This window comes from Accipiter gentilis, chromosome 6 (assembly GCF_929443795.1).
Source record: "Accipiter gentilis chromosome 6, bAccGen1.1, whole genome shotgun sequence".
NCBI classification, from domain to species: Eukaryota; Metazoa; Chordata; class Aves; order Accipitriformes; family Accipitridae; genus Astur; species Astur gentilis.
The window spans coordinates 26,732,987-26,755,620 of NC_064885.1; the positions used below are offsets into that span (position 1 = coordinate 26,732,987).

The window sequence follows — 22,634 nt, forward strand, 5'->3', positions numbered from 1 at the left end:
AACAGAACTATTTGTTTAAAGGACTTGATTTTAAAACATACATGCTTATTCTTTCACAAAAGAACAACTTACTTGCTAGTTTAGCCTGTAGTCCTGAAGGTCCAGGTTTTGATGTCTCTGACTTTGAAGAGCCTGGTAGAGACAGTTTTGTTTTAGGGAGACTGACTTTTGGGCTAAATCGAGCAGCCCAGTCGAACTTTGAAGAGCCACCTGTTTTACTGGGTTCTTTGTCCCTGCTACTCCTTCTTGGACTGGGGCTGGATGCAGAACGGGAACGTCTAGACTTATTCTGGTCCTTTCCCTGTTTCACTCTGGCACCCTGAGGAACAGCAGAAGAAGCAGAGGCAACAGCAGAAGAGGAGGAGGATGTGGAAGCTGAAGAAGAAGAATCAGTGATGGTGCTACACCCAGCTTTGGCTGAGGTCACCGATTTTGAAGCCAGCTTGGAGAGTTTTGCTGACTTCTCTTCAGCGCCAGTTGATTCAACTGCTGAACCACTCTTTATACAAGACAGATTCTCTGTCCTTTTCCTTTTCTGACTTCGGGAGCTACCAGCAGCTCCACCCTTTCTGGTGTGAGCCTTACTTGTTGATGGCAATTGTGTAGACTTGGGCTGTTCTTGGTCTAAGTGTCTTCTCTTAGATTTAGTATGTGGCTTGTTAGTTTCCAAGGAAGTTTCAGTGTGTTGAAGTGCTTTGGGTTTTTTAGCAGAGCTAGGAGAATTGGTCCTCCTGTAATCTGGACTAGCACTGCGTTTAACTCCTCGAGAATTGTCTTTCTTAGGCACTTGCCCCGTTTTTTGCTTTTCTGAAGTATTGACTCTCTCTGGATCTTCTTGTTGTGGGATTAAAATGGCAGATGAACTACAGCCTCTGTAGAAGCAAGCAGGAACAGCATTAGTGTTGAACTCAAGAAGCCTCACAGTTGCAACAGTTTTGCAAGATAAATGTCAGCATTCTCTAGTAATAAAGAAAACCATAGGTAAGAAACACTGTTGATTACCAAGTTTACATTGAAACAAGAAAAAACAAACAAAAACATGCTTGTATGAGAAAGTCATTCTGTGAATCTTTGCTAGCATGAAAACTAAAATAAATTCCAAAATAAAAGCACAGTACACTGCTTTTTTTAAAGAGGAATATAGGAGGTAACTTGGATAAATTTTACTATCTGATTTTTTTTTATAGATACATCAAACTGATTAAAAAGGGAAAAAAAACAAGCCATGAAGCTATTATCCAAATGTTTGAGAACATAAGTTCCACAAGAGAATAAGGAGTGTTCAGTAATGCATAACTAGTCATAACTGGATTCTAGTTCAAGGTAGGCTCTTAATGAAAGGATAGTCTCTCATCAATCTTGAAATTGAGGTAATGAATCACACACAAAAATGGCAAAATTTTCAACATGATAGAAAATTGTTCCAGTGTGAATACAGCATAAGTGTATAAAAAAGCAGACAAAGCATGGCCAAGATGATTACCATTGAACACACACATACTTTAGATTATTACATGTTTCAATTAATATTGAACATTGCTCAGAACTCCTTGGGCAATCTTCCCCCAACATGAAGCAGGAAAAGGGGAGAAAGACCTTGCAAGTATTCCAGGACTAGTTATGCAGAAATAATTTCCTCCCCATCACTGATGGAATGCTCTTAGTTGGCAAGTTAGAAAAACAAAACATAAACAGAATGTGAAACACTGAAATATAACCACCGAATGCAATACCTAGATTAGTTCAAATGTAGTAGTCATACATATTATAAGAACTCTGTATAATTGGATATATTATACACATTTGTGAAGTGCAGATAACACTAGTTAACATAGGAATATGAAGCACAATTACCTTTTAGAAAAGTGTCCCTTGGACTGCTCAGAAGTAGTATTAGACTGCACTTTGGGTGTCTTTGAAATAGATTTTCTACTCTCAGGAGGGCTATGTGCCTTATGTTTTGCCTGCCCTAAATGTGACCTGTCAGCAGAAAGTCAAAACAGAAAGCTATCAGGATTCCAAGATACAGATACAAACCTGTAGATGGAATTATCATTTATTTTTTGGACCATTTACAAATATTAGTTTACAGCTTCAAACCTTTCCATATCAACCCCTAACATTAAAGCAATATTTCAAAAGAATCACCTGGTGCAGTCACAAATCACTACCAGTGTAACTGTTCTGTAAAGCACACAATTATTTAGTCATTTTAAATGAATAAAACATCTTCTCACACCTGAGCTGTGCAGATAAATTCAAATTTTTCTGGTGTGTAAGATTACTGAATAATTTACTTAAGCACTAAGCTAGCACAGTAAGGCACAAGACTAGAACACCTGTCAAAGACCTCTTCTCAGAAATGGATATATACTCATCAACTTCAAGATTCTATGCATTTATCCAGTTGAGTGTTTACAAGTTTGTCTCTGCTCTTCAGTTTAAGAAAATCTAATGCTCTGAAAGGGAATGCAAGCAGTTCCACTTGATAGGAAAGCTCAACCCTGCCAGTTATTTTCTGGCTGCAGATCCACCAATTCAAAGGTTTGAGAGCTGTTTGGTAACAGCTGAAGAGGAACGAAGAAATGCATGCTACCAATGAAGGCAGTTGGATGAGACAGGAAACCTGTGATGTCAGAGAAAGTAATGAGTTTCACATAGATAAGATACAAGAGGTCTTCCTAGTAGCTTTCAGCTGCATGCAAAAAAATGGTTTATTGTACATTTCCTGACTCACCAGGAAAACTCTACTACTCATATCCTACCTATGCAGAAACTCCAAGCACTGCTTTTAATGAAATCTCAAAATAGCCTAGTATTAATGATGGAAGAACCAACGTTTCAAGGTTAAAGAACTGCTGATTATATGTTTATATGCTATTAACCTATCCTATCTAGTCCTTTGAGTTGAGCTATGCAAATATCTTTGAATCATATGGGGGAAAAGGGGAGAACTATAGACTTCAGATTTAAGTGTCCTGCTCCAACCCATGACCCCAAATCCAATCCATAACCCCAAACATTGAAAAGTTTAGGCCAAAAGAGTAAGTGGAAGAAGAGGTACAAGAGTTCCACAAGCTTTCATAGAGCTTCTTCCAACCAAATGCCAGAAATCTAGTAGCAAAGGCAGAGCTAAAGCCTGCTATCGACCAGAAGTTTCACCACCCTCTTAAGGATTTCAACACAAACTTAAACATAAACCTTGTAAGGAAAAAAGTACCAAGCATAATCACCTAAGTGATAACCACATGATAATTTGCTTAGAGTCAAAATGGTAAAACTTCAGTAATATGACTGTTTTTTCTTGATAACTTTCCTTCCTCTGTTTTCTTCCTAAGTATTCTCATTTAGTCGGTTACTCAAACAGACGAATGCACCTACACAGCACATATTCAAAACATTTCCTGTGGCTCATCTTTTTAAGAGCATAACAGTCTGAAAAGATTAAATTAACAGCATCTTCTCCATACTCCAGTAATTTATTTTTATTTCTCATACTAAAAGAAATCATTTTTACTATCAAAAGCAAGTAAAATAGAAGTTAGATCTTTAGTGCACAATAGCAAACTCCATCAAGGTAAACTTGGCAACGTTTCACCTAATCCTAAGTGTTTGGATTTTCCTTTTCCCAACAAAAGATTAAGGCGTAAAATTTAATTTTCCCCCGAAATGTTTTTATTATGGGAGTAACAGACATTATTACATAATTTACACTTGGCAGGAATCTAATTTTTTTATGTAAGCTAACTGATCAGGGTTCATTTATTCTGAAGTATATTTTAAAGGTTATTTTCCTTTAAAGATTTTTGTTTTGCTTTAATTAGAACTAGATTCAACTTAGTGTTTTAAGTATTCACAGAACACAAATAATTGAAGATCTTTTCAACCAAAATACGGCTAAAGCAAAACATCAAGTACTTAAATCATGCACTGAAGAGTTTCCACTTGTTCCAGGCTTCCCCCCTTTCACCTTTAAACCCTTCAGGTTCTTACAAGTTTTACAAATATAATTTCATAACAATGTCCAATTTATGTGGACCAATAAAGCTACAACCATATCCTGGGGACTGTGTATACTGTATCATGTAGACTATTTGCATTTGCTTTATTTTCTTTATCCATCAAACTACCAGTAGAAATAACACACATAGCCAGAGCAGAAAGGTTACACTAGAAGCATAACAGATGGGGAATCAAAACTGATGAGAATATTTTTAAATTTTATTTTTGAAACCCTAATGTGCTCTCAACATCTCATTCTTTGAGTCTAATCATTCACCTCACATGTTGCAAAGAGAAGGTACACAAGACAATAGCAACTGTACAGGCAGTAGCATATCAGTTAAAAGGAGCATGACATTAACTCCCCTTCTCTAAGATTTATATGATGGCAAGCAGAGTGACAATTTGGAGAGACTGCAGGATTAAGTTAAAACAACTTTAACTATGCACCAACTAACAAATATCATTGTCCCAATTTACATTAAGGATGTGATAGCTTGCTTAAGGTCTTGTTAAAAGTTAACTTACATACAAAGGTAGTTAGAATAGTCTGACGAGCTAGAAACAAAAAGAGTAATGCTTGGAGAACTAAGTGCTATGAAAGGTACATGGGCAGCTAGAAGATTGATTCTTGTTAAAGGTTGTAAGCTACCCATACTTTTGCCCATGATTTAAGGCTTTTAACTTGCAACTTAGCCAGTTACAAGCTCTTCATTCTTTTCCATTAATATATCGGTCACTCAGAAGCTTCATTTAAACAAATATTCTAGCAACAAGTATTTGGAGAGGCTAAGTCCCTCAATAATGATGAAAAATGATAAGCTAAGTATTTATGAGCTGAGCACTTGCTGCACCTTCAAGTGGTTTTGGGTGTTTTTTTTCTTGGGGTTTGTTTTTTGGGTTTTTTTTTCCCCACAACTTAAACACAGTTTCATAATCTACTCCAAGGCTTCACTCAACTGGACAAAGCTGTCTGCTGATACACATTTTAATTCACAGGAAGACACTCAGTTTAGAGTGACACACATACAGAAATTGATAAGTGACCCACCGTTTAGTTTGCAGTGTTTATGAAACTGCCAGGCCTTAGCCTTCCCTAGCAAACTCATAATAAAGAACCAACTAGAACCTGTCCTCAAAGAGTTACTCTGTGCATATTAAAAAAAAAAACATGACTTTTGAAGTTAGCTCATAAACAAAGTGTTTCATCTAAGTCATGTTCCTCAGCAGCTGAGTGTGAGGTATTAAATGCTTCCAAACACGAAGTCTACAAAACTAAACATGCTTTTACTTCTGTCAAAACTGAGATGAATAAAAGCAGTAGCACAGATGAAAAAACCCGTGTAAAAAAACCCCTTACTTTCTCTCCCTAGAAGTACTCTACCGTCTTCCCCACCAATTCAAACATTAAATTTAAGTTTTACACCAAGTCTCAGGTAAGATGTTAACAGTTAATGTATTATAAATCCTGTTCAGAACAAAAGTAGTATAACTAACAAAAGCATTCTTCTTGCTTTAGTATTTGAAAAAGTTCAGTCCAAAGTGTCTTTCAGATTCTGCTTATACCAATGTCCTCTATGCAGCTAATAAGGATCTCATTTCTCATTTAGCCTTCAATCCCAAATGCACAAGAACATATATATATATTATATTCCAAAATCTTAGCATTTCTATAAAGTATCATACTTTCATACACAACTGCAAGAGCATAGGAGTCATTTATGTCAAATTTATATCCTACTTAAATACTGCTATTCCTAAAGATTTCAGAAGTGACAATATGCAGATTAAAAAATAAGTGCCACTGTCATTTCATGCCACTAAAAAAAATTAAAACATTTTTGCAGCACTAGTAAATAGTTCTTAGTACAGAGGACCACTTCCATTACTCCACACCAATACACTGAAACATTGCTCACAACTGAAAGGAACAGTCAACTGCACCACTTTCAGAAAAGATCTTATTGTGTGCCTCACAATATCGCTTCCAAATTGCTCCCATTCAAAGTAAATACTATGGCATCACTGGGAACTTAAGCCACAAGGGCACAATTCTTCAACACACATGGTGACAATGTGGATACAGAGTTAAGAAAGTGACAGTAAGTACCTTCCACCCCCTTCTCCTGAACCCATGAAAACAGTGCTCTCATTAATGCACCTGCTTCCCACTCTTCTTTGGTTTACTGCTGCAAAGGGAAGCTTTAGTATCATTATTGCTTCCTTACAAACCTGCAAAGAGTCATCTTTCAGTGGAAAGTGCTGGAAGATGTAGTTCAGACAAAGGTTCATGCTGTACAAATAGGAAAGTGCCATCGCAACTGTAATTCTAAATCAGGAGGATAACACTGAATACTTTTCAATCTGGTAGTAAAGCCAGTAAGAACTGTAATATCCACAAGAGCAGAAAGTCATCAGAAGCACAAAGTTACTTCACTTCACAAAAAGCGAAGAATCACATTAGTCCAACTTCACCAAGGCCAGTTTGGTTATGTGCATACACAGAGGGGAAAACAAACAGTTTACCAGTTTATACACCTGCTTTCAAACACACATCCCTTGCATCCTTTAGAGAAAAGCATACATCATAGACAATTAATTTACTTCCAATTTGTGCTGCAACAATCTTTCTACACTGTTCGTGAACCTAGTATCATCATTTGTTTTTAAACAAATGCAACTGTAAAAATCAAACACTCAAAGCTTATACCAAGTTACTATGTTGAGTGTGAAATTGCTAGGAAACTCCAGCAGAAAAAACATCATAGGCTTCCCCCACTCATTTTGACTGAAAGTATTGATGTTATTAGGGCGACATCAAATAAGCCCAGTCTAGAGGAAAATGGGTTTGCATTCTTGCTTTTAGTTTAAGCCAAATCTGCCAGTATTAGATGTCACAGGAGGAAGATTCTGCACTTAGGTTTTACATACTAGACCAGAGAGGAAGTTGGAATTTCCAAAGTCTTCATGCCAGTGAACAGTGGCTGCTCAGCAAGTTAAATTGATAAAGTTTTAACAAAAGACCTTTAAGCTGCAAAAGGGTCAAAGACTATAGAAGAACAGGCATTAGCCTTTCAGCTTGGAAGTGATATAATTCTCCAGCCTCTCTCCTTTTTAACACTTTCCTCAACTGAGGTCTATCACAGTGTTTACTCCAGTCATGGCATAAGACACAGAGGGAAAGTTAAGGCTATTTCAAAGCCATTTGGCTATACTACCAATGGCTATACAACCACTTGCTTACATTAGATTAGTGGACTTCACATCCAAGTCTGAAATTACAGTATGAGTGACAAACTGCAGAAACTCTCCAAGTTTGTTTTTTTTTTTTTCACTTAATCGCTATTTTGAAAATGTATGCACCTTAGCAACAAGAAAGCTTTAAGAAAAAAAGCTGTTGCATTTCCAACATTTAGAAAGCTATTTATACAAAGCAGAAATGTAATCAAGTACACAAGTTCAGACAGTATCGAAACTTGTCCTTGCTTGAAGGGTTATGATTGCATATCTATGACCAAAGTGAAATAACCTTCTCCAACACTTCAGAAGGTGTGGCCCTTAAGTTTGCTTTATAAACTTTGTGGCTAATTTTAGGCATGAAGCAACAACCTCCTACAGATTCACATTACTGCTTAATTCCCTCTACAACACAGGGGGTTTTTTGTTTTGCGTGGGGTTGGGGGGGTGTGGTCTGTGTATTTGTGTATTGGTTTGGTTTTAAGAAACACATGTATCCAAAAGTGCCTGAATAAAATCTCATACTGTCTGTACAACTACATCAAGTAGATCAACAGAAGAAAATTTGTGAAGCATGATAGTTGTCATTAAGGACCAATGTCCACCATCTATGCATTTCAGTGATTTCTACTTCCAAGCAGACCAAATTACAACCACAAGCAAGCAGGATGCATAAACTGCTCTCCTAGAGCACAACTTCGGGTTTAGTTTCATCCAAGAAGATTACAATTCAAGTGCTCCAAGACCATTCCATGATGTTGGCCAAAGCACAGCAGGAGAGGATGACAGCTTTCCTTCAGAAGAACATTCCCAACTAAAACATTAACATAGATGCATCCTAAGTTCATAGTTATTTGCACAATACAAGCATATTATTGAAACTACTCTTCCCACAGTTCGTCCATTCTATTTAAACGATTTTACAGCTGACATTGACGAGTTTCACTTCACGGATGACAAACGCAAGAAAGAGACTGGAAATAAGTTAGTGTCTTGCTTTTGGGTTGTTTTGGGGTTTTGTTTTTCAAACGTAGCAGTCAAAACAGCATATATCACCAGAGTAGAGCAAGGCATAATGAAGAAGGTACATCAAGCTGTGAACTCTTGACCCTCCTATGTACTGTTCAGCAGCAGAACTAGAATAGCACTGCATGCTAGATGTGTGGAAGGATGAATCCTGAAGTTTGTGTTTAAAGACAGGCAACCAGAGAATAAGTGACTGTTACCTGAGAGCCTGTCTTTTTCCATTTCATCTACAAATTTTTCAAGGACCTGATAGATCTGTCTTAGATTGCTCCTTGTACAGTAGCTATTCCTGCCCAGCAGCTTACTGAAGAGGAGATACAGAAGACAGTAAAAGAAACTTAATTCATTATAAAGTTTCTATTAACCAGCATGCTTTATCCAGGCCTTTCATATGCTTTGCCAGCCAAAAATGCTTGTTCAGAGATGGAAAGGCAGGAAAGGTCCTGCTCTAAAGAGCCTGCATTTTCAGAGGAGTGTAAGCTTCCATCCACTTAAGCAAAGAGCTTTGGTTCTGATAAAGGTCTAACATAGTTCAGGAGTGCAATACACTCTTGCTCATGGAACTCTGACCAATACAGATTTGGTGAGAGGTGGAAGAAGTCCAGTCATTTAAGACAAGCTGCATCTTGCATCACCGTGTGATAGCATAAGTAACAGATCACAATACACCAAAACACTGGTTGAGTAACTTTCTTATAAGACAATAGTGCTACCCCTAGAATTCTTCAGTTTGTCTGACTTGCTGTAGAGCTTCTCCCTGGCATTCTGCTATAAAATCTGAATAAACAGTAGATATCCAAAGAAGAATCCCCCACTCCACGCCCAAATAAATCGCCTCTAATTCTTTATTCTAGGGAGAGGGTTATTTACCCCAGGTCAAGTTCAGTGTAAAATGAAAGAGGTGGTTGGGCAATATCTAACTTAAACACCCATTCAGATGTAGAGATAACACAGAATAGACAGAATGGAATGAACAGTTCACCACACCTCAGTTAAAAGAGGAGTATTCTCCAAAAACAATTCTAGCTTGCAAAATAGTCAGCTACATAAGGTAGCAACTTCCCTCTCCTTATGCTACAGAAGCCCAGGACAGAAGCCTTGTGTTTATCATCTGCTTTTCCATTTGTACAGTAGATACTAGTTTAGACAAAGTGCTGCATTTCACAGTTAGAATTATTCCCCTCAACATTCCTTAGAAGAACATCTAGCCTCCTTCAACTATTCAACAGTGACCTTGTTCTCAGTTAGATGTAATACTACTAAGAAATACACCTCATATTCATTATACATTATAGCCTGATTCCTTCATAGTAAAAAACTTCATTTTGTGCCACTGACCTGCAATATTTTAATACTCTTATACCAAAAACCCAAGCCCAAGATACGCATATTCAAACAACTGCACCAGTAACACCTCTGAGGAAGTAGAATACAGACAGATGCTGCCTACCATGATACTATAAGCCTTTCTTCATTAGACTAATATTTTAACAAAATTAAAGGAAAACTTATTATACAGGCTTCACTCAGATGAAGACTCTTAATTCCTCAAAGGACATGGCAATAATTACACAGCATCCATAGGGAAGTTTCAAGAATCTTCTTTGTTCTGCATTGTAGAGGCAACCACTTACAGAACAAATACAACCTGGTCCACTTGCTCACTGGTACAAGTATATTAAAGGATGACAAACATTTTGGTTTTGAATAATTCAAAAGCTGTACAGGATTAATACGCAGTGCAAAGGAACAGAGAGATGCCAGTTATTCAGTCTTCTCTAACAGGGACACACATTTTCCCAGACTTCATGTACCTCACAGTCTCCCTGCCCCCCTCACATATTTTTATTATCAGGGAAGAAAGAGGGGGAAGTAGTTTGTTATTACCTGTGATTTGTGGACTATAGGTCAATTAAACTTTTTCCCTCATATATCTACTACTGCTATTCTAGCTGAACATGCACAATAGCGACTTATCCATGTTTTCATCCCATGCAATAACAGTACAGGTAGCATTTCAGGGGCAAAAAGGTTTTACACAAGTTTCAGTGCTTGGATTGCAGGGTGGAAAACTTCATTCTCTAATTAAATCACATCAATTTTGCTTTTATACATTAACACACTCATAGATAACAGTCATACCTTCCTCCTACTGCGTCGTCTTGTGGCTGGGCCCCAGCAGTGTTCCTCTGTGAACGTCGCAGTGACCCCCCTGGATTGTTATTAGGCCGGTTGGACATTGGCACCTCTCTCCTGAAGGGACATACCCTTTCTAGACACTATCATTCACTGAAAGACAAGAGAGATACAGTCATAAGACATGCGGCATGAAGACTCACAGCCATGCCTCAAGAGGCAAATATAAAATGCTATTGTTTAAGCAAAAACTTAAGACAAAAACCTTTAAACAATTTTTAGTTAAGACACATGGACCAAGATTCTCCTCAAGAGCATTTGGATCCTTAATACAGAGCAACTAGTATTCAGTATATATAGCATACAGATGACCTATTGGATTAGGTCCCTTCCAACCCAAACTAGTCTATTATTCTATAATGACACGCTTCCTTTCTGGCAGGCTTCTCTAATTATTTTAAGGAGGCAAAACTACTGCGATTTAGAAGAACCTGTATTTGTCAATATTAAGGAAAAACACACTAACTAGTAAAACTCAATGCCTGATAGAGAGCAATAGTATTTAAGTATTTTAACTCTAATTGTGGGAGATGACAATGCCAGATTCAGGAATAAGCAGCAGCATCCAACAAGATTACAGAAGTAACTACTGTGCTTTTAAAACAGCTTCTTTCTTTAGTCAGATTTAAGCAACTTTCATTTACATAAAGATACACAGTAACTCAGAAGAGCCCTAGCTATATAAGCAAGAAGTTCTTGCTCATGAGAGCTTAATTAGTGGCAAAGGGTATTTGAGACAGGAGAATTAATGACTGTACACAATTATTGGGGGAAAAAAAATCAATACGATGGCTTTGCATTACTACTTTTGGAACTGCTTTGTGACTGCTAGAGGTCCACAGATATTATTTTGGTAGTTATTTATGGAAGACTACTGTAACACCCAACTGCAGTCCTCAAACAGAGGTATTTCAAGATCAAGCCTCACTTAGCTCCTCAGTGAAGAGAGGTTAACTTTTGTATCCTGTCCTAAATTAGTATTTCTATGCAGAGAGCATCGGAACCGGACCACAACCAGCAAATCCAGTTTTACTATTCCTAATTGTGTGGAACCTGGTTAAAAAAAAAATATTTGCAGGTGGAAAAAGCCACAAGAAGGAAAAGAACCCAAGTTTAAGAACACAACATTCTATATTCTGATCCAGTATCTATTATGTCTATAGCACGGTAAGCAAGAAGTCTGCCATGAAAAAGTTTAAAACATTTCAGCTGCATATAACTAAGGCTCAGTTCAAATTTGAATGCCTCCAATAAAATAACTCTCAGGATCCCAGTTAGCTTGCCAAAAATATTTTAAATAAGCTCTGGGAATCAAATAAGAATACAAGTTAGGCAGAAGTATTGCTATCCATCCTAATCCCCACACCACAGGAGTCAAATGCATCTTTTGAAAGTTCATGTTCTTTCCACTAAGGGGTCCAAGAGAACAGCAGACAGCAAAAACAAAAAGTAGGATTAGCAAATCATTGTCTTCACCTGTTTTTTTACCTTATGCTTAGGAACTTGAAAGAATATAAATGGAGCACAAAATACACAATCCCACAAAATACAGCTGTACAATGAACCTCATAGCCAGAAGTCTTGATGACTGGTAAGTTGAGAAAGCTGTAAACCCTATTCCTCAGAAGCTGAGCTTTACCTCTTCATAATTATTTCTCTCATCCTAACTCCTTAATCATAGCAAATATTCCCACTAACAGAAAGGTTTAAAGCTTTTAAGTAATATATGATACCTTTAGTCTACAACTTCTTATACTTTAGAGCACAAAAGGATATACCGTAGAACAGAAAGAGCCTGCTATAGCTGGAAATTATGCCGGCTTGCTGGTACAGCCAGATTAGTCAGGTTGAGGAGAGCATAACTGGTAGCATTCTCTTCAGAGCACACCATAGATGGAAGACAAGGAGCCTAGTGTTAACCAGGCTGAAAGTTGACCAAGGTTCCAGCACTGCCTGGAGGGGTCTAGCTGAAGTTTATCACAGGCACTGTCAAATGCTGTTGTGCATTCTCTCTTTTATTTCTTCGTATTCAAACACCAAATGAAAAAAACCATGTCTTCATAAACATCAGCAGAGACGCATTTTGTGCATTTTCTGAAAAGGGGGAGTAGTGTGCCCTCCCGTACAAAGGTCAACTGATGTTGAAATTGGGTACTAATGTCAAACTATGAGTCATACTATGAAATGGTTGCCATAGATCTATTGTACTTCCTCGTATGGACTATAAGAACATGCATTCCAGCAGGTTTCAGTGCTCAGTCTAGAGCTCTGCTAGGTCAGCCACATGCTTTCCCACTTAAGGCCAGTACACGGGCTCCTCCACAAAACACCAGAAGAGTTAGCTGAAGAAGACACCATCACAGGCAATCCTGGTGCTGTCTAGGGAAACTTTACTTCAACATTGATCCGTCTGGGTCAGCCAGCCACTTTAAGTAGTCTGTGCTTAGAAATTATACAGCAGTGAGCTGTCACACACACGATCATTTCAGCTGTGTAGAAGAATGAAATGGCAGCTGTTTTATCCTACAAGGCATCTGTCAAGTCAAGATGATGTCCAGAGTTACCTTCTATATTGAAAACTCTCAACTCTACTGCATTTCTTATTGTGTGTGTTACTATGACTCCCAGTTTGCCTTTGAATACAATGCTGCTTCAAGATTCAACTATGACTTTTGATGTTAAGTCTCACTGCAAGCATCTGAAGCCACACAATATCACGTGCCCAGTTAGTCCGGTAGGGAAGACATCTTTTCAGTGGGTCACAACTGTGTCTTCCACATGCTAGAATGACAAGAAAAGAGTCCTGAGGTTCCTAAATCTGAACTATTCTCATTCAGACTTGTCCCGCCATCTGTAAGCCTCACTCCCAGCACTTGGCTTATTCTTTCCCCTCTTTAGATACCTAAATTCAAAGGAGATGCACAACCCAGTAGATCAGCCGAATGTGTCAGTGCAGTCCTGTCACATTTCAAGACTATTTCCCCAACTACACTGAGCATTCTCTCCACACCCACAATAAGAAAAAGCTAGAACTGTACATCAGACCTCTGTGCTCCAGTTGACAGGCTTTGCAATTTGAGAATTCTAAGTTCAGGTCCTCTTCTAGCATAAAGTTTTCTGTAAACAAGCCATTTTAGTTAATGGTTCACAACTCCATATTCCTAGCTGTAATGATGCCAAAGCACTGGCCCACAGATGTTCTCCTCATAAGCAGACTGTTTATAGATGAAAAACCAGCATTTTAAATAAATCCACAAAGTATCTTCTGAAGACATCTAACAGCACTGGCATCTAATTATTATCATCTTGCATAATATTCTTGAGTTTTAGTAAACACTGTTTGAATACCATTAACAGTCATCTTTGTTACTGTACAGGAAAGCAATTAGAATTATTTTCTGTAGACCTAATGAACCTATTGCAACACTATAGCTAATATATAGCCAACACATTACTTAGAGAGGTTCCACAGGAACACAAAATACAAAAGCCTCCCCTCAACTTGCAGTGAAGCCTTCACACCTTTCTTCTTATGGAAAAGCCAACAGGAAGTGACTGACACTTCTCCATGTCTTTGAAACAGAGGAAATTGACAACTGCAGAAGCAGCCTGTATCAGCTTTTACTTAACACCAAAATCACTCCCTGAAGAATACAGTGAACTGTAATGTAGCCTACTGTGATGTAGGCTACAGAGATGAAAAGAGAATGAGCAAACTTAAGCATTCCAATAGGGTCTAAGGCCACTAAGATTGTAACAAGGCAACCAGTAACAACCCCTGTAAAAACAGAATTGAACCCTTTCATAAGGAAAGGGCTTCCTTAATCTACTTGGATGAGCCCTAGAACTTGTTTGGGGTGTTTGCTTGTTTTATTTTTGGGGGTTTTTAAGGTCTTTGGAAGAGTCTTGGTAGTGCAAGAATTTTTCAGGCTCTTGCACTCCAATTTCCTGAATATTTATGGATATGCCTAGCACCTCTGCCTGTAATACTCCATTATAACACCTGTTGTCTGCTTGGAGTTGACTTAAGTACACTGGTCAGCACACTGTCTCTTTTGTACCTTGGCCCAAAAAAACAGTGCCTTACTTAATGCTGCTGCAGCAATCCAGCTTCTCAACACTGCAAAGACTTACTGCCCTGAAGTCAGTATTAGGCAAAAGGGGGGCAAGAATGAAAAGACAGGAGGATGTTTATATGCCTTGTAAGTTCGGAACATTTTCTTCAAGCAAGTTGCACATCTTGCCAGCCATAACCCACAGTTCAGCGTACTCATCAGTAAATGTTAAGTCTAAGACTTCAGATTTGTATTCCCTCACTTCAGTCTAGATAACATTAATTTACTTGATCAACTGTATCTGTGACAAATCTAGGCAGTTACAGTAGAAGCAACATTCTAAATATACACACATACAATACACATTTAAGAGTTGAGATTTTAATTGCAACTTACTGTACATGGTTCAGTAACTGCTGAATTGTTTTGGACCTACATTACTTCATTTTAAACTGATCTCATAGCTGCACCTCATTTTTGCTCACTGCTCACAAGGTTCTCCTCACTTACCTGCAAACATACACACCTATTTTCTTGCCTTGCAAGCAAGCACTTCCAAGCACTCATTCAATTACTTCTACTACTTCACCAGCTGACTCAGAAACTAATTATTAAGATGACTCTTTAGTCCACTTAGTTGCTTTAAACTGAGTCTTGTACAGCTGATTTTGACACAATATTCTTCCTCACTATACTCCCTAAATTCAGTAGTTATCCACTCTGCCCAGTTCTTTTTCAGCTGCGGTCCTCACCTCCAAATGTAATTTTCATGTCAAAGCTCCATGCAGGCAGAAGCTTGTATTTTCAGTTTAGCAGCCTCTTGCCCCTTCTCCTTGCAGGAATAGTTCAAGGAATAATTTAGGAAGCTGGTACAACAACATACTGGACATTTCCTAGAAAAATTTTCTGTGACCTCTCCCAAATTCTCACTATCCCTCCCTTCTTCCTGACAGTACATTTCTATAAACAAAAGGGAAAAAGATACCATCCCACGACCTGTAAGATGCTGTAAGGTACAGTAAGAGGTTTTGGTTGCCTTTATGCAAATCCTGAGTTATTCAGCTGCATGAAAGCATTGAGCCTTAAGGAATGACAAGCTTTTCTTCTTCCAACATAGAAAGAGCAAACTACCACTTATTTTCTTACTTGCTTCCACTTCTACCTTCTCCCCATGAATAGCCATAAGCTGTCTACATGATGTAAGATGCTAGAATACACTAAGGCTTACGTGCTGCGCTGCATCTAATGATGCAAAATTCACATGGTGACTTTTATCAGATTAACCTCTCTTGGTACAGAAACCACAAAAATTGCACTGAATCATACATTAATTAGGTTGAACTGTATTCTTTTTGTATTCTCCCCTTCTGATGCTAAAGGAAAAAAAAAAGCTACACACACAGAAATACAGGCACAGACACACTAATCAAAGCAAATTCAGTATATACAGAAAAATCTTCAGGACAAACAAGATCCTACAGCCTCCTAGTAGTACTGTAACATTACCTCACTGGTGGGAAGACAAGACAAGCAGGTATCAAGGAAGTTTCGTCTTAAAATGAGCATGTTAGGCGGTAAGGAAAGAGATTTCTACACCTCTTCCAGCACAGAATTTCTATAAACTTAAATAGTTGCATCACTTTTGTCAGTTCTCTTGGAAGACATTAAGATATTGATGGGAATACAAGCTGAGTTTAACAGCACACAAAGACAAACTCCTCTGCAGACTGGATGCCTTTTTGATGCAGGGTTCAAGTGCAGTATAAGAGTTAAGTTAGAATCATTATAAAAACCTTGGCTGGAAATGATCTCTCCAGATCATCTGGTCCAACCTCCTTTTAAAAGATCTTAGATTATGTTAGAGATCTCTCATTCTGCTGAGAAGTGAGAATTTCCAACCACGATGACAAAATATATTCTGAGTTCTGAGCAAGAGGAGAAAGGTAAAAGGTGAATCATGAGAGATACCCTGAAGAAAGGGGGAAAAAAAAAAAATCAGAATCATGCCAGATATAAACGCATGCAGAGAAGACACTAAAGATTATCAGAAAATAGTATTTTCAGCAGAAGCATTTGGTAAGTCATACAAGAGATGTCAGTTCAAGTAACCCAAGATCTCAGATCTGTGTAGATGTACAGGTGTGCAAGGACACACTCCCCATCCCTCCCAAGGACAACCTCTCTGAGGGGAAAAGAAACAACTCTGGCCCTGTTCCTCACTGCAATCACATATAGCTCAGAAAGCATTCCCTCCCCTTCAGTTCCTCAAAAACATAATCCAGTAACCTGGACTAAGATGAGGAAGTAAACAAAATGGTCATGTAAACTACAATTATCAAAGGAGTCCAGTCACTGAACACTTTATAGACTTAGGATTAGCTCACATGTCCATTTTTACACTGGGTAACTTTAGACAATACATAAGCTGTTAGCCAGAGACTGATTTTTCTGAATTGCTGACAGAAAAAAAAGAAAAGCTTCAGCACAATATTCTTCTCAGATTCATTTACACTGGAAGAGTTTTTTTCATTCAGCTACTCTGTAATCATTAGAGTGGAAGCATTTCTTAACCATTTAAAAAATACCCCATATATTAAAAGAGGTATAGATACTGCAGAAAACTTCTCAAATGCCAGTAGGCCGTAAATGCACTCAAGCTACAGACTCTGGGGGGGGGGGGTGGGGGGGGTGGGGGGGGGTGGGGTGGAAATCAGTAAAGGAGCAGGAGTTACCCCCTGTTCCACTGACTTTACAACAAACAGCCATCAGAAGATTATAGCAACCTTTGGGCCTTGCTACATTAGGAAGAAGTCAGCTTTCCCTTGCAGCCTTCCAAGAGCTTAGACCTTGCCTTAGCCTTCTAGCTGAGACAGTAGCAATGCAAAGGCCACCTTCACAGAAATCAGCAAAACAAGTGGCTAGGAACTTGAAAGGATGTAACCACCAGGTTAAGATTCTCTAGACTACATCTATGCGTATATGTCTACAATGACCTAGACAAAGACTGGGAAGAGAAATTCTTGGCAAGGAAGAGGAAGAGAAGAGCAAAAAATACCTTCATTTGTGATCTCATTGTTTGGAATTAGGGGGAACTATACTGCTAATTGGCAGTTAGAATATTCATTGCCTCAAACTAAAGATTTACAAGGTCCTATAGGAGATAAGAACACTGAAATGCCTCTGAGAAGATGCACAACACTGCCCACTAGAGGAACGCCCAGATTGTTAGGACTGTGTGATCCAACAGGTTATACATGCCATCACCCTGAGCCAGCAAAGTAGCACTCTTACCTACTGAATTCTGTCTGGTGAAAGGACTGGACGGTATCTGTCCAAAAGATACCATAGCTTGAGAACACATAGTGTGGGGAAGTCAAGAGGTCAAATTCTATTTAAGAAAAAATCTAAATACATGCTATCACATGCTCCAGTGTTGGTAAGAATAGTTTTGTGACAGTGGGAAGACATTCTGAGTTGCAAAAGCTGAACAGCCTCCTCTGCTTCAAGCAGGTCAGGTGAATTTGAAGTCTCAGACTGCACAGACCTTTCCCTGGGCCTGTTACAGAAAAGCAAACCAAAGATGTCTTCAATGACCCAGAAGCAGCTTAAAACCTTGTTCCATAAAGACTACTGAGACCTGGCACCCACCACTGGTTTCAAAAGGAAACAGTAGATTGGCCTGTACACCACAGCCAGAACCTTAGCAAGTCCTTTGAGGCTGTGGAAAAGTCAAACTGATATAGTAAACAGGGCACTACTCAAAACTACAGAGAAACACAGGTATCACTGGCACATGGCTTTATAACCAGTCAACAGAACAGCTCAAGAACAAAGAGAAACCTATGGATGGAGGGGAGGGCCAAAAATTAGCTAAAAAAAGCATACCTGCAGAAGTTAGACAGCAGAACATTCCTGTTTATCTAGGCAGCTTAAAGGCAGCAAAAAAACCACCACAGCTCCTGTTCTATTCTGTATATGGTTGAAGAGGACATAAAGGTGAGCTCAGGTGTCTCAGGTCTGTTTGTATGACTTGTGTCCCCAGCTCATGGTACACAGGAATCCATAGCTTCATTTCATTGCTTAACTGAATTCTTGGAAGCTGGTTAAGGGGGCTAACTAACATTAAGATTGCAAAAGCCTTTATCTCCTATACTCCATCCTCTAGAAGACAAGAAGCTGCAGTCTGAGGTAAAAAAGTAAAGGAGTTGCATGGAAGAAATATAATGCTGTTTTGAGGGCATCGTTCTTCAGTTCTGCCACCTTACTGCCTTGCTTCTCCTGTTTATCAAGGACAGAAATACTACAAGTTGTGTCACTCTTTTTTGGACTGCATTTTGGTTCACGAAAGTACACAAGTTGTCATTCAGATCTTAGAATCTCATCCAAAAGAGAAGTTAAGAAAAATAGAAAGCATTTCTTTTTATTCTCTTGTTTCTCTATAGTTTAGCATTCTGCATCTTCGGATAGTTGTCAGCAACTATTCCGCTCAGTTTTGAGAGGATCAGCAATGGAGTTTATTATAAAAACAATCTCTCAGAATATTTATTTACAAGGGTAGATCACAACTTAATTCAAAGAATATGCCCTTGTAAAAAAAAAAAAAAAAAGAAAATAATCAAATAAGTAGTTGTTCTCCAAATAAACTGAGTTTGTTACCCTTCCATGTCACCATTCGTAACACATCCAAACTAGTTCATTTGAAGTTTTCCACCAGTGTATGGTTTGACTTGAATTCATTAATGAAGGAAGGGAATGCTCCCTCAGTGGCAGAATGCCAGGATTCAACACTTCAAGAAAATATTTTCATGTTTACAACACCTGTAGTTTCTTGGCCTTCAGTGCTCTATTTTTTTAAACCAGCTAAACATTAAGTTAGTTCTGTTGCATAATTCAGTCAATTCTGCAGCACTTAAATTTTTTTCTGCACACAGATATAACGATTATTGAAACTATTAGAACCCTGAAACTTCGGAATCAATCGATATTCAGCAAAAGAATAGTCTAATCTGGATAGCTGCAAGTCAGCCAGCAACAGTTCGGCTTAAGAAGCCCAGAGATATTTAAGCCATCTCAGTAACACAGAAGATTTGTTATACCACAGGGAGAAGAGGCACATATAAACACAGCCAACGTTAGCTGCAGAATACCGAACCAGTGTTTGTCTCTTTGTTGACACATCTTTTTCCCTTTTAGCACAGCAATGGGAAGAGAAGGGGAAAGTGAGGAACAGGTGTCTTCACAGTTTATTCTTCTGCACACTTGTGTCACAGAGCAAAATTTCTCTGCCAAATCAGATCCTACAGCAAGACCTTGACTTCACCTCTACAGGAACTTTAAAATTAGTGAATGACAAGCTGCTAGACAGAGAAAAGTTTACCCTATGACAGTCTCAGTATGCAATTCTGCTACCTGGTGCCAACACAAGTGTGGTTCCAACTTGTTAGCAACAATGGAAAGAACACTCACTTTTTTCCTTTTTTAAATTTAACAAGAGCAACTGGTATCTCTTTAAGGGAAAAGAACTTATTTTCCAGCAGCCAAATTCTGACCAAAACTCTGCTACTTGTACCCAGAGTGAATTGATGTGAATTCTGCTTTGTTTCTAGCAGACTCCCAACAAAACCCATCACAAGCAATAGAAGTAAAATCTCATCTGTCCTTCATTTTCAGCTTCTCTAGAAAACCTTGTTTAGTAGGAGCCAAAATTCTCTATCTGTGTGGTGGCTTAAGCTTTCACTAACATTATAAAAAAAACATGCTGCCTGGCAAGCGTGAGGAAGAACATTCTCTTCAGAAGAGGGGAATGAATTTGAATTAGGAGCTTTTACCTTCTGTGAGACAACATGAACGAAAGCACAGAATCCTTCATGAAGTACAGATTGGCAATACTGCCAGAAATGAAGACAAGCTAGCAGGTAGGTGGTCAAATTAAGACCAAGTAAACAGGTGTGGCAAAGTTGGAGTAGGGGGCATTTATTACCAGTGAAGACAAAAGTCAGCTCAGCAATTAGTGCAATTTTCAATTTAGAAGCTTGATTTCAGTATTGTCATGCAATTGAACCAAGAAGTACCCAAAACCATTACCCACTCCAAGTGTACCCTACCCAATTCTTAATTCCCAACTGCCTTTGAGCTGCATAGCACCATTTACTTCAACATTACGAGTCTGAAATCAGAACCTACTATTACAACACCAAGCTTCTTCCCTGTTCTAACCCCATAGACCAGATGGTGCCTTATTTGCAGTTTGCCATTCACTTGTATCTGGCACACACAGCCCTTAAATAAAATAAAGTGCAATAGCACAAGACAAATAGTGATATGGTACATACCCATGTCCTACCTGCAGAGCCTGTTAGACAATACATGCCCCAGGTTGCAGCATGGCAGGTTGCCTGAACCCTGCCAAGTTCCTAATCCATTTTTGCCAAGTTGTCTTAAATTGCAGAGACCTAGCAAGCTCAGTGGCTAGTAAAACATGGTTTGCCCACTCAAAGTCTAAATTAACATAAGATGATCTCCGCAATCTTCTAGGAGACTAGAAGGGGGGAGGCAGGAAAAAAAAAAAACCAACCCAACATTAATTAGCCACTACAATGAAAAAATTCAGAGACTAGAGCTTACAGAAGTTACTGCTGGAAGAATAAACACAAAAAACAGTTGACTTGTACATGCAGGTTAGGCAAGTACCACAGATAAACCCAAGATCACAGGTCTAAGGGCATTATGTAGATCTACCTTGAAAACAAGGTAAAGAGGGTGGAGGCTGGGTCTTCCTTTTGACAATGTTCAGCTTCTGCTTGACTAGTTTACACACAGAATGCCAGAAGTTGAGAAGCCTGTTCACTCATACTAGCATGTCTTAAAGAGAAACACTTTAAAAAAAATTTAAAAATAATCTACATTTCCAAGGGAAGCAGGGAGGGGGAATACTCATCTGTTTTCTATACTTGACTAGAATGGGTCTCAAGTTTTTGCATCTTCAAAATACCATTTAGAAAAGGTTTGGACAAATCAGGAGGATATCAGGAGTTTTCCTTCTGTTCTCCTAATCACTGATATTTAGCACTGACTAAAGCTGATGTCTGTTGAGGTTTCCTTTCCTACACTGTCTCAAAAGCAGGTGATGCTATCCTCCTTAGCAAAGACTTCTATCCAAATGCTACACAAAAAAGGTCATAGGCCTAATGCATACCAAGATTCCTATGCCACATGATACCATCTGGGAAATGGTTTAATTGTAGTTGTTGAGGAAGAAATCCAATTAAAACAGGTTAAGTTTCTGGCTTCCTCAGCACTGCATCTGCATATGGATCTTTAGCTATCATGAGGATACTGCAACAACAAACAAAGGGATTAAAACATATTTAAGGTTTCTAAACTGGGTAGTGCTCAAACCAATGTTATCTTGGAATTATGTGCCACAGATGCCATTTTCTCAACCAAAGAAAAACAATTTATACATTGACATTATATCTTGCAGTGATGTAATTAAGAGCAAGCTCCAATACACATACCAAATTACTGACATAGGCACAATTAAAGACATTTACCTTGTATGAAATCATGAACCAAACTACCTACCAAATATCTGTATAGAGAAACAGAAGAGAAGTTCTGTGTAAAGCCGAAGAAAAGGAAGTCACACCCAGAGAAACACCTGTTAAACACTAAGGATTAAGCTGTCTTAAAGCTGATGGGATCAGGACTTTACAGTGCTCAGAGCTATTCTTTCATGGTAGCTACACATAAGAACATACAATACTAGCTTCCACAACTGCATTTTAGGAAGGTTCCAACCTTCACAGTCATGAAGAAAGTTGTCAAAAGCCAGAGCACAAAGCTTTATGAAAGAACTAAACAACTTTATGACACACTTTGACAAGACTGTCTGCTCCACTCTGCACATAGATGCCTTTTCAGTACTCAACCAACAAGTTTGTGGGAATGAGGTGTTGTACATGGGGATTACAGAGTATGGGAATGGCAAGTGAGTGTCCCAAGAACCTGAATACAGAAGGTTAAGATGCTGAACTTGAGCAAATCTAAATAATGAGCAGTTCTAAATATTAGAGCTCTGTCAAACGCTTTTTAGCAGGATGCCAGCCTTAGTCTTAA

The 22,634-nt window shown here is 38.5% G+C and overlaps 1 protein-coding gene across 9 annotated transcripts in view; it reads right to left on the reverse strand.

Moving 5' to 3' along the window:
- TRIP12 (thyroid hormone receptor interactor 12) overlaps nucleotides 1-22,634 on the reverse strand; it is a 79,906-nt gene that overhangs the window by 42,189 nt on the left and 15,083 nt on the right. For 7 of the 9 annotated variants that reach the window (XM_049803174.1, XM_049803173.1, XM_049803168.1 and 4 more), the window contains exons 2-4: nucleotides 10,408-10,554; nucleotides 1,855-1,980; nucleotides 73-872 (exon numbers count right to left, since the gene is read on the reverse strand). In XM_049803174.1, the coding sequence (XP_049659131.1) occupies nucleotides 73-872; nucleotides 1,855-1,980; nucleotides 10,408-10,505 (1,024 nt within the window). In that variant the 5' untranslated portion in view covers nucleotides 10,506-10,554. The remainder of the gene's footprint in view (nucleotides 1-72; nucleotides 873-1,854; nucleotides 1,981-10,407; nucleotides 10,555-22,634) is intronic. The other 2 variants (XM_049803176.1, XM_049803175.1) reach the window with 1 other exon arrangement.